The 27150-nt window shown below is 36.6% G+C and overlaps 3 protein-coding genes across 3 annotated transcripts; 1 reads left to right on the top strand and 2 right to left on the bottom strand.

Moving 5' to 3' along the window:
- Positions 1–1856: 1856 nt before the first annotated feature.
- LOC115786471 (uncharacterized) lies at positions 1857–3759 on the bottom strand. The gene is made up of 7 exons (XM_030738623.1): positions 3698–3759; positions 3232–3552; positions 2794–3147; positions 2466–2588; positions 2354–2379; positions 2109–2253; positions 1857–1963 (listed from the first exon to the last, which is right to left on the bottom strand). Exons 1-6 carry the CDS (start codon positions 3738–3740, stop codon positions 2128–2130), a joined length of 993 nt encoding a protein of 330 aa, XP_030594483.1. The 5' UTR covers positions 3741–3759; the 3' UTR covers positions 1857–1963; positions 2109–2127.
- A 6656-nt stretch (positions 3760–10415) lies between these two features.
- Positions 10416–16570, top strand: LOC115786470 (signal-regulatory protein beta-2-like). Its single transcript, XM_030738622.1, has 6 exons — positions 10416–10483; positions 10642–10986; positions 11082–11423; positions 12591–12701; positions 14123–14196; positions 15401–16570. Exons 1-6 carry the CDS (start codon positions 10441–10443, stop codon positions 15542–15544), a joined length of 1059 nt encoding a protein of 352 aa, XP_030594482.1. The 5' UTR covers positions 10416–10440; the 3' UTR covers positions 15545–16570.
- A 277-nt stretch (positions 16571–16847) lies between these two features.
- LOC115787143 (uncharacterized) lies at positions 16848–19789 on the bottom strand. The gene is made up of 5 exons (XM_030739719.1): positions 19621–19789; positions 19129–19449; positions 18694–19044; positions 18475–18591; positions 16848–16876 (listed from the first exon to the last, which is right to left on the bottom strand). The coding sequence occupies exons 1-5, from the start codon at positions 19661–19663 to the stop codon at positions 16848–16850; spliced, it is 861 nt and encodes a 286-aa protein (XP_030595579.1). The 5' UTR covers positions 19664–19789.
- Positions 19790–27150: the final 7361 nt, after the last annotated feature.

The raw sequence follows: 27150 nt of genomic DNA, 5'->3' as shown, positions 1-27150 counted from the left end.
CAAGTAAATTCCAGAGACATTGCAATATAATTTATGCTGCTGTAACTTTGTCGCTGGGCTTCAATCAGTGGTGTTACTAAGGCACAGCTCAGTTTACTTCAATACAATTTTATTTATGTAGCACCAAATCACAACAAACAGTTGCCTCAAGGCGCTTTGCAATGTAGGTAAGACCCTACAATAATACAGAGAGAACCCAACAGTCAAAACAATCCCCCATGAGCAAGCATTTGGCAACAGTGGGAAAACTCCCTTTTAACAGGGTAACAGCTTAGCACAGCTTAACAAGTTGCACATATAAAATGTGTTCCTTCACTCGATAATTTATTTGGTACCAAAAACTTGCTGTAAAAAAAAAAAAAAAACTTTTAAAATAACCTGCTACCAACCATTTTCTCATGAGTTACTGTGGTGATTTATCCAGGCAAAAGAGAAGCACATTTTTGACACTGAAAACTGCGACTTTAATTTAATTTAATTCAAGTTTATTGATATAGCACCAAATCACAACAAACAGTTGCCTCAAGGCGCTTAATAATGTAAGGTAAAGACCCTGCAATAATTACAGAGAAAACCCAAAAGACTTCAGATGCAAAACCCTCTAAATCCACCTGGACACTTTTAAAAGAACATTTTTAAAAAATATTTTGGCAGGATTCTCATTTTCAGACTCTGTATTGATTAAATAAGTAGCTTTGTTAACACATACTGTATGAAGTGCATGTTTGTTGCTAGTCAATTGATAGCAGTGCACAAAGATATGCATTTTTTTTTTTAATCAAACTGTTTATGGCATTGTAATTTCTTATCAGTTTTTTTCCTTGTAATCAACTCAAACTGGCTGGACATTGGAAACTATCATGATTTTGGTAAACAGGTTTTTAGCATGCAAGAAAAAAAAACTGTTATTCTCTTATGCAGGGATGATATACAGTGCTATACAATCATCTTTACTTCCAACAATTTTAATTTAAACATAAACACCGATTACAGTACATTCTGAATTTATTTTTGAGACATTATCATCATCATAAAACTCTTACATACATGGTATTATTGGATTTTCTGGCCTGACACTCCCGTTACTTTTTAGCAGGTGAAAAAATAAGCCCAGTGGAGCAAAAATGCTTCTCAGCAGAAGAACCAGACTCCTCAAAAAAAAAAAAAATCACTGGAGATGAGCAGGTTTCTTTACCAAGGTTTATTAACAGTCAAAGTTACAAAGAGCAAAAGCAAGCAGCCATCTTAAAGTGCTCATTAAAAAGGATTTACAACTGTTCGCACCTTATACTAGCTAGATGTTGGGAGAATTTGAGGCCAATTTTGCCTAATGGTGGGTTATTTAGGCAGATTTATGCTCAGCCCCTAAAACAAATCAAAAAAGGGGCAGTGGTTCTGACAAATGCCCTGCCCATGAACCCCATTAGGGTCTTTTAATAAAACTGCTGAGCTTGGCAGAAACCATGGGATGAGCAAGAAGTTAGACTCTGAGCCACAAGAGATGGCACGGTACAGGTGGCAGAACTTCTGTGAACGAGCTAAGAGTTCCCGCTTGGCTACAGCAGACAGCTAGTGAAGGGCCACAGAAGCTCCTGCAGCCTCTGAACATGAATAAGAGCAATTCCAGCAGGCCTCAAGTCCTCCCACCACTTTTAGACACATAGTATGCGTTTTATTTCAGCGTAAAAAAAGCAGTTTAGTTGCAAATAAACAGAAGTAGAAACAATAACTGTAAATATCAGCATTGGGGTAATAAAAGATCACAACAGTATTTATTCTACTATAGTCTGTATGCAGGTATTCACTATTGCAAAAATTAATCAGTCTCAAAATACTTTCCCTACATAGCATTCAGAATCAGAATCCATAGAAGTTTTCTTCAGATTTCTTTAGGCTGCCCTTGGTTCTCTCTGTATGCTTCCATTCACAAACTGGTTTCAGTCAATTTTGTGGGCTGACACTACTGAGAAAACATTTACATGGTGAGTAGGTATCCAGCTTATTACCAACAATACTTTACATCAAGATTATTTGTAAGAAAAACTACAAAACTACAACACCGAAAAACCTATTAACACTAAGCAAACATCTTCTAGATGATTTCATACCAAGGAATGGTAGGTAGACCTAATCCAGCCCAAAAGCCTTGAGAACTGTATAGATCTGCCTTTTCTCCATGGCCTTTGCATCATTTTTTGCATCAGCGTTCATCATAGTAAAGACAACAGCAGAAAACATCCCTGTGTCCTTATTCTGGGAAATATAGCAAATAAAAAAGATAAAAAAAATATCAAGTCTCTAATCCACGAAAATATTATATTTATAAGAAAAATCCTAGCATTAAATACTTTACCTGTTCTCTTTTCTGGAGGGCAAGAGCTGGATTACAGAATACAGAGATAAAAATACAAATGTAAGATTCATTTTGTTTTGTTTCGTAGCAAACCATGACGAGATTCAGTTACCTTTGTTATGATCACTGTTGTTTTCCCTAATCGTGTAAATGAGGACAGCAATAACAATCAGAACCAAGACACGGCACGGCAGAAAAAACAGTGTACTTGCCATTTGTGACCATGCGCTGCTTTCTGGAACAATATTAAAAAGTGAAAAAAAAAAAGAAAAAGTTAGATGTGGATAAAAGTAAAGATGTTTGAATCACCTCCTGATGAGACTACGGTGAATATGAAATAAAATTAATTATTAATTAATTTTCACTGCATCTACTGGCAATTAAATATTATATGATTTATATATTATAAGTATTAATTTAAAAATCAATAGCACAGGCACCTTGAATATCCAGTGTAGTTCCATTTCCAAATATTATCTCTCCACATGTGGCCACAGCACAGTAAGAGGTTCCACTGTCAGAGGAGCTGATGTTCTTAGAGAAGCGATAAACACATCTTTTCTGCTGAGTCTGAGCTCTTTTCTCACATTGATTCGTACTGTTTCCATCAGTGTAGATGATGTTTGGATGAGATCCAGCTCTGAACCAGAACACATTATGATCTCCTGGACATCTCTCGTTCTCAGAGTCAGAGAAGACTGAACACTGGAGATCTGCTGTGTCTCCTGGACGGACAGGATTTGATTCTACTGGCTGCTGGACCACGGTATAGTTTGATATCCTTTGAGTGTTTCCTGTGGAATACAAAACACAAAGACATTCTTCAAAACATGCTCAGAGACATTTAAAATGTTTGTAAAAGTAGATCAGTTTATTACCTTTTATCAACAAATATGTTCCATTCCATTTAATATTAATCCAGTTGTCTATTCCACAGTGATAGATTCCCTCATCTTCGTGGACAGTCTTCAAAATGGTCAGGCTGCTAAAGTTTGCACCAATTTGTGCCCCAAATCTTGATTTATTAAACTCTGAAGCAAACTGAGGTGATGTAGTTCCATACAGTGTCACAATGAATTTAAGCGTATCCCCAACACTCTGCTTGTACCAGTGGACTCTATTGATGAACTCTTCGGGTATAGCACATGTTAAAGTTGCTGCTTCACCGAACTTAACTGTTTTCACTGGAACCGGAGAATCTGAGTTTAAAAAAAGAAAAAAAAAATTCTAATTTCTCAAAATGATCTCATTTACAAATATTAGTAATGTTATTATCTATAAATCCACACAAACCAATTCAACATAAATAATCATATTTCAGATACAGAATGAAAAAACACTTACATCCTTGATGAAGAAAAAGCAATGTCATCCATAACACGACCATCTTGACATTGCTCCTTGTCGGGGATTTTTAGTAAGTAAAAGAGTTTGAAATGAGCATGTTTGGTTAGACCAAAAAAAAATAGATCTGATTGGTTACCACAGAAGAGACTCAAAAGTACACTTCCTGTCACACTGGTCTCATCATGAGCTTTTTTTTTTCTTTTTTTTTAAACTCACTGTCTTTTTCATCTCCTGTTGCAGTATTTTACATTGTTCACTTTTCACGATTGACTCTGTCTGATTGTAATTCCTGTTCTCAAATGTAAACCACAGAAACAGCAAAAGCAAGTATTTTACTCCTGATTGTTGTATGTGCTACAAGATAAACCTCAAACACATCAAACTCTGCACTTCAAAGGAAATTTGCAAGCTGTGTGTTTTATTGGTGAGAGCTCACTTATTTTTGCATCAGTTGGCTCCACAAAACCTAAAATCTATCTAGAATCTCATTCTTGGCTCTATGCACTTGGCTGCGAAGAGGCAAGGATGACATCCACAAATGTAGGTCTATCATGCAAAAAAAAAAAAGGCCACCATGGAGAACATGATCCAGAAATGCTGCCTTCTTGTCTTAGACTGAGGGAAAAGTGGAAAACTGTTCAGTGATTAGACAAATTGAAATTTGAAATTCTTTTTGGACACCATGGCCTCTAGATTAAAGAAGAGAGGGACCATCCTATTGTTATCAGCACTGAGTTCAAACCCTGCATCTTTGATGTTATGTGGGTGCATTAGTTCCTCTGGAATTGTTCCCTTGCACATCAAGATGTATCACCTTAGAAATTTCTCTTCCTAATGCTCACTAATCACCACAGCCAACACGAGTGATGTAGAAGAGTTAGAATTTAGTGTGAAAAAATATTTAGTAATGCATCTACAGCACTGTGCAAAAGACATGAAGCAGCCCTTCACGTCTTTATATTTTTGCAAGTAAAATGGAAAATAAGTGAAATTACTTACTGAGGTGTGCAAACATACATATATGTGGCAAAAACTGAGTTTTACAGTACAAAAGAGCTAGAAGGTCAGCACTTGGTACGGCCACCTTTATTTTTCAACCTGAACTCTCATGATTTCTTTAAGTATGTCATGGTCCTCGGGCTAGGTCCCAGTGTTTTGTTATTTGAACATTCAGTTTCTTTTTTGATTCTTAGTTTATTTATCTGAGTTCTGTTCTGTGTCGTGGTTTTTGTATTTAGTTCCTGTTTCCATGTGTTCCTGCTGCATGCCTGACTCCCTGATGTTTCTGTCTGGTTTTGTCTCTCTGGTTCAAGTGTCAGTAAGAACTTCAAAACCTTTTTACTGCTTTTTCATTCAGTCACCAGCAGGTGGAAACAGAGCATTTGTCACCACTTGTTCAACATGTTGGGACTCAGTGTAAGTGAAAATAAACCACTTCTGCTCAGTCATGCTTCTTTAAGGGAACAGGGAATAAGAGCAGTCATCATTACTTTTATGTATCCATTTTAATTGTAGCAGCAGTTTTTGCTGTAGTAGCAGTGGGATTACTTTGTGTTTCACCTTTTACTCTAGATGATAAACATAAAGAAAGTACTTTAAATTAATTTATACAGTTGAACTTAACTTCAACCATTTATCATGAATCAAAGTTTAAAAACAATCATAGAGAACTGGTGGGCTAACACTTCTGATATATACTAAGATGCTGGTTTGAGTTTGACTCGCGCATTCTGCTGCAAATCATCCACTGTAAACAAATCACAGAGTTTTAATGATCTACTTGTTTGCATAGAGTTAATTTAAAGTGAGTGAAAATTAATAAATAACCTTATTTATCAATAAATAACTTAAATTCATATATGATTTATGATATAAACACGATTCTTTGTTTCTCACTGCTTGTGAAACATCGATCAAACGACTCATGGAAAATTCAGCAGCGATGTGGTCGTGTCGTGTGAATCCACAGGGGTATTTTTTTTTTTTCCTCTTGCTTTTAATTTTTAGTTTCTGTGCACGGGGCTATTGTTTCTATACCTAAAAAAAAAGTAAAACATCTATAAAATACTAGCATCTAACAGCATATTATGCAAACACTTGACCTTTGAGAATTTCCGTTGCAGCAATGTGGCTTCCTTCATTATTTATTTATAAAAGGAAATGTGTTGCTCTGTCACTGGTTTGTAAATCTTGTTCATCTTAATGCTTGTAAAAGGTGTAAAGGGCTGAAACAGCTGATCTGCCCCTCACACACCTCACCTCAATATTTCAAAAAAGTTAAAATTAATACAAAGTAATGCTTTCTGTGCTGTATTCATAACTAAATTGTACCTGCCATAATTAGTGGATTTGAGAAGCCATCAGACAGGACAGCCTCTTAACCATCTGACCTGAGTATTCCTTTAATACAGCTTTTTGTCATCCCTGGGATGTCTATTAGTACCACTTTGTCAAAGCTACTGGTGTGGCTAACTTACTTACAACGTGCCCTATGACATGTGTGCTGTGACACACATTTGTTAAGGCAAATGAGAGAGGTCAGTCACATGTGTGATCTTCCTTTAACCTTAATCTAGTTATGTGTAGTGCCTATGCCTAAGTCAAAAGTGAAACACAAAATTGTAACGGGACCACCCCTAATCACCACTCCTCCAGCCTCCTTATGATGACCTTGCAGGTTGGTTAAATGTGGCTGTTACAGCCAGTAGAGCTCTGACTGGAGAACACCTTGCATGCAACAAATACACACAGGAGGTACTTGACAACACAGCATTATGTGTTGGGATGAGAATGCACTGGTCTTCCGGTCAGTTTTCCAGCATCAATTTGGATCCCATTTAAGTGGCTCAGAAAGGGTAGCTTATCCTTTGCACATTGTGGTATTTTCTGTTGCTCAGGATGAATTATGATAAAGACTTTTGTAAGAAGATCTTTCTCCAAAATCACACACAAGCCTGGTCTGCAGCTCTCTTTCTGATAGTGACAAAATTGAATTTGACCGCCGATCAAATAAACTTTAAATGTTATAAATGTAATGTCATGAGTGAAGGAAAGAATTTACCTCAAAAAATTCCCTAAAATGATTTTTTTTTTAAGCACAGTTGTATTTGTGTGGGGTTTGCGTGACTGGAAAAAAATTATTTTTGCACATCTCCTGAAAACTGTCTGGTTAACAGTTTCGGTCGAAAATAGCCTGCGGAGGCTTCTTGTGAACAAACTACATATCCTGTTGATAAATTCATGCGCATTCTGAGTAAACGGGCTTGGTGGGGTATCAGAAGCAGAGAGGTAGCCAGCCACAGCCTGCAGCTCGCAGTTCAGCCGCCACGTGTGGCTTTGCTTGTTCTTTCACAGGCACTGATGTACGTATGCCACAGTGCTTTGAAATGAAAAAACTAGTTTAACTGTTGATTCAGTTAAACTCCTTCTACACAGGTGCATGTGCACTGGCTATTGTTAGCTAGTTTACATACACCTAACAACTGCAATGTTTGTTTCCACACATCAGTCGTTCTTGTTAACGCACCTGACGTGTGAAATTTGTAGAGTCTCGATGAAGCAATGATAAAAGACGCAGCAACAAACCTGTGATATCCAGGTCTGAGTGATTTCCTTTGCTTGTGACGCAGGTTTCGCACTCCTCAGAACATCTGTGAATGTCATAGTCTGTGGGTTTTGGAAGGGTTAGTTTGAGTTTTCTGGTTGTAATTGGTTGTTAACTAAAGCTTTATTTTTGACCACTATTGTTTATTTTATTGTTTCTGTGGTTCACTCATGTTCTGGTATTTATTAGCTTCCTCAGTGTTCTCTTGTTGTCAAATCCCTGTGTTACTGTAGATGCTTCCCAGTTGAGTTATTTCCTGTTTTATTTTGCAGTTTGCAGTCTCCTGTGTTTTGTATTTAGTTTTCCTTTGTGTCTTTGACCTTAATTACTGTCACATGTCTTATTTCCCTAGCTGTGTCTCATTCCCCTGATTGACCTTCAGTGTTTTTGTTGATTTTTGGATCTTTATTCTTGGACTCTCAATTGGTCATGCACTCACATATTTATTTTTCCCTCATACATCAGCTCCAACTGTCCTGATTGCTGTCCTCTCACACAGACAAAATATTTCTCTCACTTCCTCTGCTTTCTGTTACTCTGTTTATCATTCTCCTCCCTGTCACTCATTTGGCCCTCAGCCTTGTTTAGGTAATACCACACCTCTCTGCCCTCAGTCGCCCACAAACCCACATAAACTGCAGCAGTATAAAGCATTAGACACTCAAGAGACTTTGTGAGGGAGGGTATTAACTTTGTCTTTGGATATTTTTTCTTTTTTGACATTTGGATTTTTGTGAGACTTTTAAAAATTGCCTCAGTAAAAGGTTCTTAATTGTTTCCTTTTACCTGTGAGTCTTGCATTTGGGTTCTTTTCCCTTGAAATAAGGGGTTCCAACATGTATGTGTTGTCTTTTTTTGTCTATTGTCTATTTTTTTTTTTAAACTTTCTGATTTGGCCTGAAAATAAGGATGTCATATATCAGAATGAGCCAGCCAGCCAGCCATTTGGGGCCTCTTCCCAGCACACCTTACCTGGGGGATTGTCAAGTCAGATACCCAAACTGGCCAAACAAAGTGTCTCTTTATTTAACCTGTAGGCAATGTCTCACTTCCTGAGATAAGAGGTTTACAAGTCTGCTCTGAAGTGGTAAGCCCACCAACCAGCGTGCTTATAGTGAATCTTAACTGCACAAGGCCGGCTACCTGATCTGCTTTTTGCTCTGAGGGAGAACTATAGACAATGGCAAACAGTTGTCAGCCTGTGCTCCAGCTTTTGAATCATCCCAACAGTTTACACATAACAATCTCACAAAATCCACACACAGCTAGAAAAAGAAAAAAAAAAGAAATGAAAAAAATTTCATTCATTTTACATGCAAAAGCATCTACATTAAAAGTGAGGCCTTAAAAATACTGAAAGTGTGCCAAAACAGAATTTCCCCACCACAACAAAGACTCTTGTTCAATACGTTTCAGTTCACTACACATTTGTTTGTGAGTGGGAGTCCAGTAACCTTGGATTGCACAAGACAACGCAATCAATGCACCTGCACTGACAACACAGTCTCAAGGCAGTCATTGTAACACAAAATTTAATCCATTGATTAACATGAACTTTTACATTCTGATTTGTGTCCATGTATGTGAAGTTAAGTTTTTCAGTTTTAAAGTAATGAACATAACTTACTGTATGTTTATGTTTGCATTTGAGACCCAAACTAAGGGGCAAAAAAAAAAAAAAAAGCTGGGCTGGTCTGTGCGAATGAGACACAGAGTTGCAGGAAACGCAGTAGCACTACAGAGAAAAGTTGAAAAAAGCTCCAGTAGGTTTTGCTTACACTCATTTTAACCCCCAAAGAAACAAAAGTAAAGCGTTAGAGAGCTGTTTTACAGTTTTGCTCCATGAGAGTGCTGATTTTTTTTTTTTTTTAATTACAGAGAGACAGCTGAGGCTTTATTAAAAAAACATATCAATAAAAACAGTTATTCTTTAGTTGGGGAACAAATTGTCTAATAATTTATTAGTGGTCACAGATGGTTTAGTAGTTTGTGTGCATGCAGCAAATGAAAGCTCTGCTTTTGGGCAATGACCAACTTACCTTTGTCTGAATGAATATGTATTCATTGTTTATTTAGGTGTGATTTTCTGCAAATTTTTGAAAGACCTGAAACTAAATTTAAGTACAAAAAGTATTTTGTATTTATGTGAAATGGGGTTAGTTTTGCTTGAATGGCATGAAAATTATGTAAAATGTGAGTTACACTTCAGGGTATAAAATCATTTATAAAAAATGACTGATAGCATGGGGTTAATTGTAGCCCTCTATATCGTTGTTGAATGGATTGGTAAAACTTCCTTCTTAAGTCTCTTTGTCTTTCTCACAAATAAATATATATATATATTTGTTTGTTTTATGTAATCACTGGCAAAATCACAACTTGTTGCTTTGTGAAACTCTTCAGATCACTGTTAATTTTTTATCACATAATGAGATCACTGTCAGTCTTGTGTGTCATTAATTTTTTTCATAGTTTGATGCATTAAATTTATAAAACAATTAAAAATAATGAAGATAATGATACTGTTGATTTTTTTTTTAAGTCTCACAGAATGCAGGTCTATCACCATCTTTCAGCACTGCTCTTCTTCTTCTAAATATCTCAAGAGTTTAACTGAAAAAACAATAAAAATTAAACTGCAAAGCTGATTTTGAATTAGCAGTTGTTGTTTTGCCTTACAATACATACAATTACAAGAATATAAGATTAATAAAAGTACAACTCCAGCTTAATAGAACTACAGCTTAATATATTGATTGAGTTATATTTAACTTATGAGCATATCTCCATGGTTTAAAATGACAAATTGGAAATATATAAGCTAAAACACAAAGTTTTCAAATACAATTATTAATTGGATCTATGCATAAATGTCTAATTGTATTTCCATGTGTATATACTGTAATACAGTTAGTCAAATACAGATTATGTTGTTATTTCACCTGAATCATCAGTGGAAACAAACTGTACAGCCTAGATTCACTTCAAATGCTTTACAAAATTTTACAGGAAGTGCATTTTCTGTGTTTCAGCCAATCACCATGATTTCCACTTTGTAAACCTTGATCATCTAGTGACTAAATCTTCCTTTGAGTGGGAAGACATCAGTTGTGCAAGAGAAGGTCGAGGGACCACAATGATCAGAAGACTGCTCTCTTTGATTCTTCTAAGCACAGTGTGTGAGTTCACTTCTTCTTTACTGTAGCATGTAGCATTGTAAACCATATGAAAACAAAATGTAGAAGGTAGCATAACATTTTACAGTACTTGATTACATTTTTTTTAGTTGCTTTGTTCTGCCACATTCTCATTTCAACTGTTTGTTTCTTTTCTTCAGCTCTGATAGAAATGAATGAGGTTCCTCACCAGATCTCTTTGAATGAGGCTAAAATTGGAGATGATATAAATCTGACCTGTACAATTTTGAGTGATGATGCAGGGTTGTCTTACTGGTATAAGCTGAACTTTGGATATATGCTTGAAACAGTTGCTAAAGGAGCTTTTGGCAAACTAACACTTAAGGGACAGTTTGACAACTCAAGATTCAGTGCCACAAAAGTAGGTAATGTGCATTCTCTTACCATAAGAAATATAAGTAAAGAAGATGAAGCAACATATCTCTGTCAAGCAGGATCGGCATACGAAATGGAATTCATCACTGGCACAGTTTTGTCAGTGAAAGGTAAAGTATATCTTTTTATTGTCTTTGATATATCTGTATCAAAACCCAAAAAATCACAGCTGAAACCATTTCATGTGTTTTTGTGAATCACACAGATCCTAAAACTCAGCAGAAATCTGTCACTGTGAAACAAACTCCAAACGTTGAGTTGGTCCATCTGAATGACACAATGACTCTGCAGTGTTCACTCCTCGCCAAGAACAACAAAAATGACACAGTTGAGTGTCCAGGTGAAGACAAAGTGCACTGGTTTAAAGGTGCATCAGAATCCCATCCAGGCATCGTTTATCATGGCAGTATCAGAGAGAGAGAGGAAGGGAGATGTGAATACACGGTGTCCAAAAATAAAACTACCTCATCTGATGCTGGGACGTACTACTGTGCTGTGGTCACATGTGGAGAGATCCTGTTTGGTGAAGGAACTAAAGTGGAGATAAGTATGTTTTTAAAGTTTGATTTAAATCTTTATTTATTCATACTCATTACTGTCTTGATTTCAGCGAATATATTCAAGAAGTTTTCATATGGTGGTTTCAGGCCTGTAAAACTGACTTGAGTTAGATCAGCTTGATTTGCTCACAGCTCAAAGTTCTTTGTATAAACATGATAATGTTCTTAAAGCTCACAGCCTACAGTGGTTGGAAACCTGTGAACAGTTTACTGCCTGCATGTGTTGGTCGTACTGCAGGTACTGTTTGGCGGCCTCTGCTACCTTTGCCCTCTTTGTTCTTTCTCTGTACTTTTCTGTCTCTGTGTTTTCTACTCACTTCCTGCGGTGTTCTCTGTCATGTAAAGGCTCCTGTGTTTCAGCTGCTGTGTCTGCCCTGTGCAGGTTACATAGTGATTTTTGTTGTGACTACCAAAGGTCAGCAAACACTTGAACGTGAACACTTAAAATGCAGTACAATCCAATAAGAAAATGCTATAATAAGAATATTTCACACGAAGAGTACAGACAAGTTAATGTGTTAGTTTAGTTTCATTTTTTAAGCTTTATGGAAGATCTGTGAAGCCATACTTGGAACAGTGATGGCTTTTACAGTTAAACATAGCCAGGTGTTCTTAGTGCTAGCTGGCTTTGAGAAAACCTAAAACCCAGTCAGAGATCACAGGTATCACAATCAAATTTAACCTCGGTTAGAAAATGGATCGATTGAACACCACGTACTCCAATCAGAAGATTATCAGAAAAATGGATTATACAGATGTATAAAGAATAGAAATATAAAGAATCTAAAAAGTACAGCAGTAAATTAAATGTTATTGAAGTGATGAAGTGAAATATTGAAATAAAATATTAATGGATATATAAAAAATCATGAATGTCTGAACTAACCTTTATGATAATTTATTACTGAGATACTGCACATCTATGAAACGCAGGCAGTGAAGTTGCTACAGCCAATAATTGTTTTGTTTTTAGCTTTTTCTTTTTTTTCCTGAAAAGTGTCTTTACTTCCCAAATACAAAACTGATACAGTTAATGAAAACTATCTATATGAAATTTACTTAGATCCGAACTCAGTGTGTCATGTAAATGTACCATATTACAGTATTATGTAAGTGAGACGTTAAGTGTCCCCTGGGACATTTTCTCATTCCAGAGGGGTTCCCGGTCGTTGCTGTGCTTGTGACACTGCTGATCTGCTCTGTGCTCGTGAACTTTGCTCTGATTCTTACCAGAAAGCAAAAACCAGCTTGTGAACATTGCAAAGGTAGGTTCATCACATTTGTAACATAGTGTGTTTATGTATGTACTTTACTAACATAATGTAGCGTACAGTAATACTTATCTTGCGACTACTGGATGGATCCCTTATGTCTTTAGTATTTCCTTCATTTTTCATGGCACAGCTTCAACAAGGTGCTGAAACATTTCACAGAGATTTAGATTCAGATTTAATGAACTACAGTTTATTGATCTGTGGGCTCAGTTACCTGTTCTGAGCTGACAGGAGTGGTACCTGGTTGGGTCTACTGCTGCTGGAGCCCATCTGCTTCAAAGTTCAACCTGTTGTCTCTTCCAGTATATTCTTCTGCATGCTTAAAGTTTGAGATGAATTATTCTGTCTGAGTGTAGGAAACATTACATATATATGAAATTGTTTAATTTGTTAAATACAGAGGTAAAACAGTCTCAGGTACAGAAATCATAAAAAAAATATTTGAGTTGGTCAACTTGCATGAACATGACTATAATTATTTAAAATGTGTATCTATTAATATTAAGATTTTCCTAATTTATTGTTGCAGGCATGTATTCTAAAATATAAATACATCGGGCATTTAAGTCAATATTTCCCTATAGAAAAGCAATCAGTCATGTTTACAAAAATTAATGGATTTCATTATCTTTCAGCGCTTTGTGTGAGAGGTTTCTGTTTGGTTCTTTAGTGTGTGGCTCTCTGACCCTCTGAGAAAAAATGTTGCCCACACCTGGTCAAAGATCTACGGGGTGAACTTCCAGGTTTCTCAGCTTCTGAAAATCCAAATTTTCTGTTTTCTGTTCAGTATGTCTGTATTGTTTGTTTGTATTTTCACCACAGTGTGTAGAGTTCATGGACTTGTTCAGGGAGCTAGAAATCTGCATGTCTAAGTCTCTCAGATGGGCTGCAGAAGAAGAAGTCAATGTCTAGATGAGCAACTGTCAACCAAGAGCAAGAATTTGAGGTGAAAGTGGGAAATGCTCACCAATAATGAATGGTGTGATGAATTTCAGTCAGAATTAGGCATCAGCAGCATCCAGCCTGTCTTTTTTAAGTATCTTTAAACACTAAACTTCAAATGGCTGCTTCCTGGATGAGTCACCAATGCAGATAGTGAAGCAGTTGTGGTTTCACACTTACTTCATGAACATGACAGTGACTCCATTAGACTTATGCAGCCATTCTAGCAGTCAGATTTGAATCCAATAACAACCTTTTCAGATCTGGTAGAGCAGGTTAGCAGTGTGACTCTGCAGTCTCAAAGGCATGTTTCCATCATTATGTTAACTGCACAAAGAACTAAAGCTGTATTTAGAGCAAATGGAGGCCATATCCCGTACTGGCATAGTCATGATAATTAGGTTTTTGGTTCTAACCTGACAAGCAATTAAATGAAATAATCATTTTTTATGTCTTCTTTTTATGAACAGCACAGGTTACAGCCTCCAATCAGTCTCCAATCAATCAACCAGAGAGATCAGCTACAGAACAACTGAGTAATGTGGTACATAGACTCTAAATTTCACTTTTACACTGGACAGATACCATGGATGACAAAGTGAATGTAGATTTTTAGGGTTGAAACACACAGAACAAGTTTTCTTTAAGAAACAGAACACAGTTTTACCTTGTGCAACAAAAAAGATCAAATAAAGTTTATTTGATATGTACGTGAGGTAAAAAGCTATAGTGCAGTAATCAATGACACCTGACATCACTCAGACAACGCTCGGTACCCCATAGCAGCTGTGGTGGGCTGCCTTTCGTTTCCCCCAATGACATGTTTCTGCTACTGTTTGTGTATAAAAACATTTTTTGTACACCAATATTTTAACATATTTGTAATATTTTAACATATTAGCAGTAAATCAGGAATAAAAAAAATGACTCCCAAATTACATCAACCAGTCTGGCTGGTGTTCATTTAGGGCGGTTGTCAGATCACTGTTTGCCTCAATGCTGGGTGTGGAGCATCCACGACTATTTACTCTGAAGGAGGCTGTAAAACTTTGTGAAAGCAGTCAGATATGGGTCAATGAGTCAGTGAAGTCCAGTGACAGGGATACTTTCCTTTAGGCAGTATTTCATTAGAAAGCATAGCATACTTTTTCACTGCTATGCAGATGATACCCAGCTTTATCTATCCATGAAGCCAGATGATACACACAAAACAGTTACAAAAATAGGAATGTCTTAAAGACATAAAGGCCTGGATGATCTCTTATTTCCTGCTTCTAAATTCAGATAAAACTGAGGTTATTGTACTCAGCCCTAAAAAATCTTAGAAATATGGTGTCTAACCAGACACTTACTCTGGATGGTCTCCGGTAACACTGTGAGGAATGTTGGAGTCATTTTTGATCAAGATGTGTATATTAAACAAATATATAGGACTGCTTTCTTGCATTTGTGCAATATCTCTAAAATTAGAATATTCCTGTCAGAGTGATGCTGAAAAACTAGTATTCCTTTTGTTTACTGATAGTTTAATTTCTCTGAAATGCCACTGCGAAATGTGTAACTGCAGCATGGCAATGGAAGAGAACATCGCACAGGATTTGGATCTTCTTACAGGCAACTCAGCGTGGGAGGAGTTTGCAATTCGTTGTGGCTATGTTCTGTGTGTTTTTACCCATTCAGTGTATATTGTAAAAATGTTTTAAGCTGGTTCTTAAATTACGACTCTGATTTCTATTAATAATCTGCAGGAGCGTGAAGAAGCAGCAGTAAACTATGTGGTGCTGGATTTCCCTACAAGAAAACCTAAAAGATGGAAGAATAAGAGAGAGTTACTGGATGAGCACATGCACTATGGCGAGAGACTACCAGTAAATAAAAGCACCTTGAGGTGACTGTTGTTGTGATGTTGCTATATAAATCAAGCTGAATTGAATTAAAAATCTCTCTCATGAAGACTGAATATTTAAAATGGACACTGATGTGATTGAAGAGAAAATGTATTGTAAGGACACATTTTTTTGCATTAGGTTATTGTTAGTAGCACTGCAACATAGATTGTTGGCTATTTAAATCAAAAATACACATTTATTATGTTACTGTTATGTATTTTATATTATATACTGTCAGACTGATTAATATTAATATTGATTAACTACTCAAGCTAAAATAAATTTCAATAATAATTTACTGTCAGGAAAGAGAGAATATTTTATTCCTCTTTATGTTTTGTTAGACACTTTATGTGTGCACATGTTTGCTCAGGATAATCAGGGCATTGTTTTTTATTATTGTTTTTAATTATTTCAGATTCAGAGGGCATGCTTTAGAGTAACCCCAAAACTTAGCTAGATGGTGTAAATTGTAAAGAGTTGTAGGGTTACTGTGATGGTGATAAAGGCTATATACTCTGGGGCCCATTTTTGTTTTCCTGGTTTTAAATGACCAGACCTAGATTTTGAGAGTGATTATGAGATGATATTAAATTTAAGTTTAAAGTAACCTCAATGGAAATTGCAGCTTCATTGCAACATGGGAAACATGGTAACTTATTAAGATACTGTGCTTAGCTTAAGTGCTACAAAGAAATTTGTTTCAAAACACAAGCAACATTCAGATTCTGCAGACTGATGATTGCAGTTTTTAATTAACAGTTTTAATTAATGATGTAATTTTTTTCAGACTCTGAAATGATTTCATAGATAGCTTTGTTAAATTGTATTCGGTGCATGTTTATTGCAAGGCTAGCCAATTGATAACAGTGCACAAAGATATGCATTTTATCAAAATGTTTATGGTCTTTTAACTTCTTACTTTTATTCTTTTTACACTTAGCTTATCTGCTCTCTGTAATAGCTTGCAATGCAATTATAATGCAGTCAATCAGTTGAATTGAATAACAGGTGAATTCCATACACTTGCTGGACATTGGACACCATCATGATTTTGATGAATCCTCAGTGAAAGAAACTGATCAGTTTGAAAGTGAATGCATCCAGTATCTTGTTCCTTTTTGCATAGAAATAAATGCATTGGGAGTGAATTGTCTGACTACATCATTTGACTCTTCTTAGCTGAGGAGGACTTTTACTGACAATTGGACCTGATCAGCATGTTGGTCACCTAATACTCCAGGTAACTATTGTTGTTGATCATGTCTCTTAGGATGTTACTAAGAGACATGACCAACAGTAACCATCAGTCCACAGACAGCTTTGCAAGCACAGCTAAAGAGCAACAATTATTCAAAATGACATTCAGCACACTGATAGGATGGAGGCTTAATGTCAAGCCAAGAAAGGCTTCATCCAGCTTTTAATTAGACTAGAAAAACTGTTGATAACAGGGCCTGAAGAAGTTAAAGAGGGAAGAGTCAGGTTTGGTTTCAGTACATACAGTATTTGTTTTTCACATAATAATAATAATATTATAATAATAATAATAATGTGAAAAACTTTGCCATTTCATATTATGGTATTTATTTTAATGTCGTGTGTATGCAGGTATTTTAATGGGGTTTTTTTTTGTGCTTTTTTTTAAAAACTTTTTTTTGCAACATTATAAGAATGAACGTGTTTCAGTCTCAAAATGCCCCCCCGCCCCGACCATACTATTAGATTCAGAATCCATAGATAAAAGTTTTAAACAGATTTATAATTTAGGCTCTGCTCCAGTCTCTCTCTTCATTCTCAGTTCCGTCCAACTTTGTGGGGTGAAACTCCTCAGTAAAAAAATTGCCCATAGCTGTAAATGTGAGTGTGAACAGTTGACTGTCTCTATGTTAGCCCTGCGACCTGTGTCCTGACCTGGCGTACCCGACCTCTCGCCCTATGACAGCTGGGACAGGCTCCAGCCCCCCCACAATACTGAAAAGGATAAGCAGAAGGAAATGGATTGATGGCTGGATTTCACCATCAAATATTTCCCAGCTGATTACTTATATTAAGAAAATAAAACACCTAAATGGATATTTTTTTTCAGTCTGAAAGAACTCATGTCAGAAGCTAAGTAAGTAAACAGCTCAGGTTTTTGCCCATAGTCTCATAAAAAGCACTGGAAACTGTAAATACATTTTTTAATTGTGGAAAGCAAGGCAAACATTTTTCACAGTTAAAAAAAAATACTCATATCACCAATATGTTGAAAGGCCAAATTTTGTTTGTGATGAGATCAATATTTTAACAAAGACAGAAAAATAAGAACACCAAAGAGTCAGAAACAAAGGATGTGTAACAGGACGTGAGGTTTATTTTATTATTCATGAAGGATTCAACACTGTCATCAGCATTTAACTCAGCGTTTGAGAGAACACGCCGTCCTCAGCAAACTCTCTCGTCCTTCTTATTCGTGTTTTCCTTTCAGAGAAATTTAGTGCAGCGTAGTTTACTTCATCATCAGCTTCAGTCTGTGTAGCAACAAAAATGATACACAAATACATTTTTTAGATGGTAAACTCTTCAGACATATTTGAACTAAATTGCACTAATTTATATTACTTACTGGTTGATACACGTCAGCAGTTTGTACTTCTGATATAGTACTTTCCATTCCTAACAAAATTTTAACAATAAATATATAAGAATAAATTACACTTAATTTTGCATTGACTTCTGAAGTTATTGTCACAAAAATCTCATTCATAGAAATCATTATTCAATTAATTAATTTTTTAAATGAGGCACAAAAAGAAATAACCATTGTGGAGCTGGATGCTTAAAGATTCATTAACAGTTCAATAAATGTGTCTTTTTGGTTTCATAGCATAACTTATTTTATGATTTGTTTTGATAGAATGCATGAATGTTTAGTTTCTAATAACACTTACCTTTACATTTTCTACATACCCTTCGGTTCCAGATGAAGAAAACATTTCCAATGACAGATATGGCCAAACAGGATATTAATATTGCAATATGAATAAATACTGATTGTGTTGTTTGGTCTACAAAACATACAAAAAAAAATGGTTCTTAAAAAGTCTTATCACTTATTTTGGTGGTAGCATATTTTAACATAACTTCCAGTACATAACACAAATTCATACCAACTTCCAATGTAGTTCCATTTCCAAATAATATCTCCCCACATGTGGCCACAGCGCAGTAATAAGTCCCAGCATCAGAGAAGCTGATGTTCTTAGAGAAGCGATAAACACATCTTTTCTGCTGAGTCTGAGCTCTTTTCTCACATTGATTCGTACTGTTTCCATCAGTGTAGATGATGTTTGGATGAGATCCAGCTCTGAACCAGAACACATTATGATCTCCTGGACATCTCTCGTTCTCAGAGTCAGAGAAGACTGAACACTGGAGATCTGCTGTGTCTCCTGGATGGACTGGATTTGATTCTACTGGCTGCTGGACAACAATATATTCTGATGTCCTTTGAGTGTTTCCTGTGGAATGCAAAACACAAAGACATTCTTCAAAACATGCTCAGAGACATTTTAAAAGTTTGTAAAAGTAGCTCATTGTATTACCTTTTATCAACAAATATGTTCCATTCCATTTAATATTAATCCAGTTGTCTATTCCACAGTGATAGATTCCCTCATCTTCGTGGACAGTCTTCAAAATGGTCAGGCTGCTAAAGTTTGCACCAATTTGTGCCCCAAATCTTGATTTATTAAACTCTGAAGCAAACTGAGGTGATGTAGTTCCATACAGTGTCACAATGAATTTAAGCGTATCCCCAACACTCTGCTTGTACCAGTGGACTCTATTGATGAACTCTTCGGGTAAAGCACATGTTAAAGTTGCTGCTTCACCGAGCTGAACTGTTTTCACTGGAACCGGAGAATCTGAGTTATATATTTAAAAAAAAAAAAACAAAAAGAAAAAAAGTTTTCATGAGGTGAAAATGACCTAATTTACAAATATTATTAATGTCATTATCTACAAAACCCAATTAGATCAATTAAACATAAATAATCATATTTCAAGCGTACGGGCAGAATTAAAAAAGCACTTACATACTTGATGAAGAAAAAGCAATGTCATCCATAACACTATCATCTTGACACTGATCCTTGTCGGAGAATTTCAGTAAGTTAAAGAATCTGAAATGAGCATGTTGGGTTAGACCAAAAAAAATGAGTCTGATCCGTTAGAAGAGAGTCAAAAGTAACTTCCTGTCACAGTGGCCTCATCCTGAGCTTTTTCTAAAACATATCTCACTTTCATCTCCTGTTGCAATATTTCACATTATTCACTTTTCATGCATGGCTATCTCTGTCTGATTGTAGTTCTAATTGTTCAGCACAGAAACAGCAACCTGCATGCATTCTACTCCTAGTTGCGGTATGTACTGCAAGAAATACCTTAAATACGTCAAACTCTGCACTTCAGAGGAAATTTGCAAGCTGTGTGTTTCATAGATGAAGGGCTATGACATTTTGTTCCTCAGAAGAGCTGAAGAGCAGGATGAACCAATGCAGTATGGTTTATGTTCTTCAAAAACCAGAACTGATGTGCAATTTGTGGTGCAAATTATATAGAAAATGATCAAGCAGAAGATATTTCACAAAAAAAAAAAAAATCACCCACATTAATGTCGTCGCAGAGATAGAGGGAAAGCCAGAATACATTTTTTCCTCAATTGCTTTGGAATGATTCTCAAATCAGATATAATTTCATTTTCACTACTTTTAATGCAGTTCTCAAATCAATAATGCATTTCTCACCCATATCAGCCTTTTCTTATTGTTTTTAAACACACTACTATTGTTTCTTTGCATACTTCCCTACAAAAGATATTTGTAATTGTGTTGATACACTTCACATCTGAATCTCAGAATTCATCAAAGCAGTTTGTATTTTTGTGAGTCACAACTGCAGATGCCTCACTCCTCTGAACACTGTCCAGCATCGCATTAGTGATAACAGTCAAATTACTTCAAACTTTTTTCAAGCATGTAAGAAAGAGCAAATCCAGTCGCACACTGTCAGTGGTAGCAGTCAAACTGCCCTTCAACTGAAGCAAATATAAACACATGCTCTCAGAAGAGGTTTAGTTGAGACAAACAGAAACACATACTCTTGGTTGTGTCACAGGTGCATGTCACAGCACTGCTAATGACACACAAACATTTCATCGAATGCTAAACATATGCAAACCGCTTTATTATTAGGTGCAGATCTATTCTTCTTAAAAATATCTGTCACTCATGTTTATATTAACAGTTTCTCCCCACATATGCTCTCAGCAGAGTCGTCCCAGCATCAGGAGTTGACTTTCTTAGAGAAATAATAAACAAATCCCTTCCATCAGAGCGTTTTTCACATTCATTATGTCTCTATCAGTGCAGATGATGCTTGGATGAGATTTATTTGATACAGCTCCGAATGAGAACACATTGTGACATCCTGGACAGGATGTCTGAACACTGGAGTTGCTGTGTTTCCCGGATGGACTTTGATTCTATCAGCTGCAGTATCAGCAGTATAGTTTGATGTCTTTGAGTGTTTCCTGCATATGAAGACATTCTTCAAAACAGGGATGGATTCCTTTGGAAATGTCTTCAAAATAGACAGGAAAATGATCATTATTTACATTAAATTTTAAATGAGAAAATTGGACAATATTCTAGTGCTGTAGTTTTATACAGCAATTCCAATTGTAATTCATCCTTGGATCTAGAGCACGTGTGCCAAACTCAAGGCAGAGGCCTGCGATATAATTTTATACAGCCCGCAAAATAATTTCCTATGGCTATTATTAATGGCCCTCCTGTAAATACCACTTATACTACAAATCACACGATGCACTGCAACAGCTGGCGCGCAGGTCAAGACCTGTGCACTGATCCATTTTCCCATGTTGCCAGGCAGAGGACCTGTTCGCTGCCATCAGAGGTAAACCCACGTGTCTCTTTTCCCCACCTGCAATGTGCGACAGCCTAAGTAGAGAAACCAAGACCTCCTTCTCCCCAGATACCTCCCTCACCTTATCCAGGGGAACACCAAAGCGTTTGTAGGTCTGCTGAGAGGTATAATATCTAGAAAGAGTTAAGTAAATATGTACCTTTTCAATTTAAGCAAATTATATTGTAAAAGCAGATTTTTTCACTCTTAAATAATCACCAGGCCATCGGATTAAAAATAATCTAATATCTCAACACCAGGTGGCAAGAGAGCATTTGTCATCACTTGCTCAACATGCTGTGCCTGCTGTGCTCGTGCTGCTTATCTCAGTGCAAGTGAAACTAAATGGCTTCAGCTCAGTTGTGCTTCTTTAAGTTGGCAGCAAATAAGAGCAGTCGTCATTACTTTTATATATCAGTTGTAATTGTAGCAGCAGTTTTCATAGTAATAGCATGACTAATTGACGCACTACTTTGTGTTTCACTATTTATTCTAGAAGGTACACATAAAAAGGTACCCAATCCAAGTTTATTTACATAGTTGACCTTAAGAACTTCAAAGATTAATAATAAAACAAAGTGCTCAACAAATTAGTATTCAGTTTGAAAATAACCATTGTGGGGATGTGGTGGGCTAACAATTCACACATATTAAGATTTTGGTTTGAGTTTGGCTCATGCATTCTGCTGCATCACATCCACTGTCTAAACAGCTTCCTGTTACACACACACACACACACACACACACACACACACACACACACACACACACACACACACACACACACACACACACTTTAAATTTTCTACATGACTTTTTGCATTGAGCTAATTTAATGTAAGTAAAATCATAAATAACTACATTTTTTACATGATTTATGATGTATAGACAATTCTTTGGTCGATGTTTCACAAGCAGTGAGAAACGAACAATGCACGGAAAATACAGCAGTGATGTGGTCTTGTGGTGTGAATCCGCAGGGGGTATTTTTGTTTCCTCACTTGCTTTTTATTTTTGGTTTCTGTGCACGGGGCTATTGTTTCTAAACCTTTTCCCGCAAGTCTAATTAAACAGTTTTTAAATACTAGCAGCTTGCAGCATATGCAAACACTTGACCTGTGATATAACAGTTCTTCTGTGAGAGTTTCCATTGCAGCAGTGTGGTTTCCTTCATTATTTGTTTAGAGAAGGAAATGTGTTGCTTGGTCACAGGTCTCACCTCAATGTTTGTAAAAGGTGTAAGGGGCTGAAACAGCTGATCTGCCCCTCACACACCTCCTTTTCTGATCTTTATGCATGCTGTCACTCAATATAGTAAGCTTGGCACAATGGTTGAAAGCATTAGGCTTAAAGAAACAAAACATTAAATGCTGACATCAATATTTGGGAAAAAAAAAATCAAAATTGACAGCCTATTAACTATTAGCTACAGCTTATTCTCATTCCTGGTGTTCTGACTAGTGCCACTTTGTCACAGCTACTAGTGTGACTAATTTGCATGCAAGGTGCCCTTTGGTGTGTGTGCTACAATGCACAGTCGTTATGGCATAAGTAAGAGAAGTAACCAAATGTGTGGTTGGTGAGTCTAAAGATTATTTTTCAGTCCCCACCCAGCTAATAAGTAACCAGACAACTTTCATCTTGAGTTCTAATATCTGTCTCTTTCTCCTCAATCACACTCAAGCTGCCTCTTTCTGAGATAGTGAAGATTTAATTTAACCTCTGATCAGATAAACTTTAAATGTTACATTAAATGTTACAGGAGTGAATGAAAGAATTTAACTCTCAAATTCATTATATTATTATATATATATATAATAAATATATATATAAATAAATATATATATATATAAATAATAATAATAATAATAATAATAATAATAATAATAATAATAATAATAATAAAAAATATATATATGTATATATATATATATATATATATATATATATCCCTGACCGCCTGTGTTTGTGTGGGGGGTTTGTGTGGTTGAAAATAGTCATTTTTGTATAATTCTACAATAGTTCAAACTAAACATGTCCATATCCAGAAGGGCAGATCTGAAAACTATCAGGTTAACAGTTTTAGATAAAAATAGCCCGCGGAGGCTTGTTGTGAACGAGCTACATATCCTGTTGATACCATAATGCATGAGCATTCTGAGTAAACGGGCTTGGTGGGGTGTCGGAAGCAGAGAGGTAGCCAGCCACAGCCTGCATCTCACAGTTCAGGTACCACATGTGGCTTTGCTTGTTCTTTCACAGACACTGATGAACACACACCACACTGCTTTCAATTGAAAAAAAAAGTACAAGACCAGTTTTGCACAGTTGCATGTGCACTGGCTATTGTTAGCTAGTTTACATGCAACAACAACTGCAATGTTTATTGTTTCCACACATAAATAGTTCCTGTTTATGCCCCTGTCATGAAAATTTGTGAATTCTTAGAAGTCTGAATTAAGCAATGATAAAACAGAGGCAATAATAAACCAGTGATATCCAGGTCTGAGTTACAGTTACACAGACATTTCCTTTGTCTGTGTAACTGTAAATGTTATAGTCTGTGGGTTTTTGTTTTCTGGTTGTTACTGGTTATTATCTAAAATGTTAGTTTTGATTACTATTGTAGGCTGAGTTTTGTTATCATGTCTGCGTTCTTGCATTCTGAGTTCTCTACGAACCCACAGTGTGCCTGCAAACCCATCTGAACCTTACACCGTAACCTACACTGTAACCTACAGCGTAACCTGATGTGCCCCTCCCTAAATATATAACTACATGTCGGGTTGATGCAGCATGCAACTACTGTGATTGGCCTTTTTAGTACTGTCAATTCCCCCCATGCATTTCTGGCTACTTTGACTGAATACCAGCACTTTATATCTTTCTACAAGTTGGCGCCAGATATAAAATGCTGGGACAAGCCCACACGATAGCTGACACATAATGTACCAGGGCAAGCATAAATATAGGCAATGAAAGTAGGTTATGTTACAGGCTCTACAAAGATTCACAGTGTAAATCAGACCTTAGTGTTTTCTTGTTGTCAAGTCCCTGTCTCTGTTAGAGGTTTCCCAGTTACTTCCTGCTTTATTTTCCAGTTTGCAGTCTCCTTTGTTTTCCACAGTTTTCATTTGTGTTTTTGTCCTTAATTAGTGTCACATGTGTCTTATTTCCCTAATTGTGCCTCATTCTCCTGATTGGCCCTCGGTGTGTCTGTGTAGGCATTTAAGTTCTGGCTTTTCTATTGCCTTTGTCAGATTGTCTATTTGTGTCAAGAGGTGCTGCATGGCAGAGTGGCCTGGACTCAGTGTGCAGGACCACAGGCGAACTTAACTGAAAGGTTGTTTATTGAGGGGAATCACTGGAGACTAGTGATGGGTTGGTTGCGAATGAGCTGGCTCGGTTGCGAATGAGCTGGCTCTTTGAAGTGAATGAGAGGAGCTGGCTCCTGATAGTGAGGTGTTTTTTTCCTTTTCATTCTTTTTTTTTTTTTTTTTTTTTTGTGGAAGCCACACGTGATTGGTTAAGATGTGCAACGGAATCTGCGCGTCTACATGGAGCAACAAGTTGGGGGGAGGGTAGAGACACACCACACTGAGTCCACACAGATCAAACACAGAGGGAGCGTCTCCTGCAAAGTTTGCTCAGAGACCGGAAAGAGCAAGAGGAAGTTGCACTTTACATAGAAGCTACATGCAGGAATGGTGAGGAAAAGTAATTCATTTTACACATTTTTTTTAACTACAATCTGAGGAGCTGTTTGGGAGCCGAACCAAACTTCCCATCACTACCAGAGACATAAAATACAAAAATAAACAGGGCTGGACAGGTGCCAGGGCAAAATTCAAGACTAAGTGGCAGAGAGACACATGGCAGGGAAACACAGACGACAACACAAGGAAGAACAGAAAAAAACTGAGGGCTTAAATACACACACTAGGTAATCAGGGCAAGTGGAAACAGCAGGGCACAACAGGTGAAGCAAATGAAACTAATAACACAGGGGAAGCAAAACTAAACACAAAGCACAAGGAAAATGAAACTGTCAAAATAAAACAGGAAGTAACCTAACAAGGTACATGCAGACTTGACAACACAGAGAAAACTAAACAGGGACCAAGGCACAAGGAAATAGACAAAGAGAAACAGACATGGGGCAAAGATGTAGACTAAACACAACACTGGGAATAAAACTCAATACGAAAACACAGGAGGTCAGGGACATGACAAAAGGACAAAACAGACACAAGAACACATACGCAGGGGAGACGGGGACAAAGAGAACCAGGAAATCAAAATGTAACAACAATGAATAACAAAACAGGAACTGAGATGAAAAACAAATTGGGAACATAACTCAGTGACAACAAAACCTAAACACTAAACAGTGGGCACATGGCTCGGGACCATGACAATTTTCAAATTTTTGTGAGGTCTTTGTTGATTTTTGGTTTTGTTGCCTCAAACCAGTCGAGGGATGTGATCTTTCCAGTTTGGTCTGTGTTTTGGGGCCTCCTCCCAGAAAACCTCACTAAGGAGGTACTTCTCCTTTGTTGGTTGCCAGCCTGAGCACACTTGCATATTACTACAGGGTTTTTATCCTCTATTTATCTTTTTAATGTTTTGAATTCCCCTTTCTTGCAGTAACAATAGTCTCATCAATTGTGCTATATATATATATATATATATATATAAGGGGATGCCACATCCTCATGTTTAACTTTTTATTTTATGTTGCTTTGTTAGTCAGCAAGCATAATTTGTATTTTTCTACACAATAGCAAATAAAGTATTGTAGTCTCTCTATTTATGTAACCTGTTTCATATCTCAGTTCCTGACATTCGAAGATTATAAGTCTCCTCTGAAGTGGCATAGCCCACCAACCAGCGTGCTTACAGTGAACTTCGATCATCAAAGCATGAGGCTGGCTACCAAATCTAGTTTTTGCTTCGAGGAAGCGCTATAGTATTCCAAGCCATGTGTTCATTTCTTACTCTTTGTTTTTTCTGTCCTTTACATATAAAGTGATTGATTTATGCAATGACAAATGAATATTGTATTTAGTCAACATGCAGTGCAGCTTTTGAATTATCCTGGCAGTACACATATCATGCAAATCCACACATATCTTGCAATAGAAAAAAGAGCAAATTTCATTAATTTTACATACAAAAGCATCTAAGTTAAAACAGAAGTATTGGAAATACTGAAACTGTGCTAAAACAAACAAACAAACAAACAAACAAACAAACAAACAAACAAACAAACAAACAAAGCAAATGCAAACAAACAAAGACCACAACAAAGACTCTTGTTCAGTAGGTTTCAGTTCACTACAAATTTGCTTGTGAGTGGGAGTCTAGTAACCTTTGATTGCACAGACAATTCATTCAGTGCATCTGCAACACAGTCTCAAGGCTGCGTGTGATGCAAAATTCAATCCAGTGATTTTTAAATTGTCCCTATTTTGAGAGCATGAACTTGATGTGCACATGAAGTTAAGTGAAAATGTCCATTCTATTATTAGAGGCTGGAGGATAAATGTTTTTTTTTTTTTCCCATAGACCAGAGACTGAAGTTCAACCCATTCTTGGAAACAATAATGTTCCACCTTCTTTGATATCACTTTTGCTCT

The sequence above is a fragment of the Archocentrus centrarchus genome, chromosome 10 (assembly GCF_007364275.1).
Source record: "Archocentrus centrarchus isolate MPI-CPG fArcCen1 chromosome 10, fArcCen1, whole genome shotgun sequence".
Classification (NCBI taxonomy): Eukaryota; Metazoa; Chordata; class Actinopteri; order Cichliformes; family Cichlidae; genus Archocentrus; species Archocentrus centrarchus.
The sequence above is the reverse complement of the archived record's forward strand: the minus strand, read 5'-3'. Positions and strand labels throughout refer to the sequence as shown.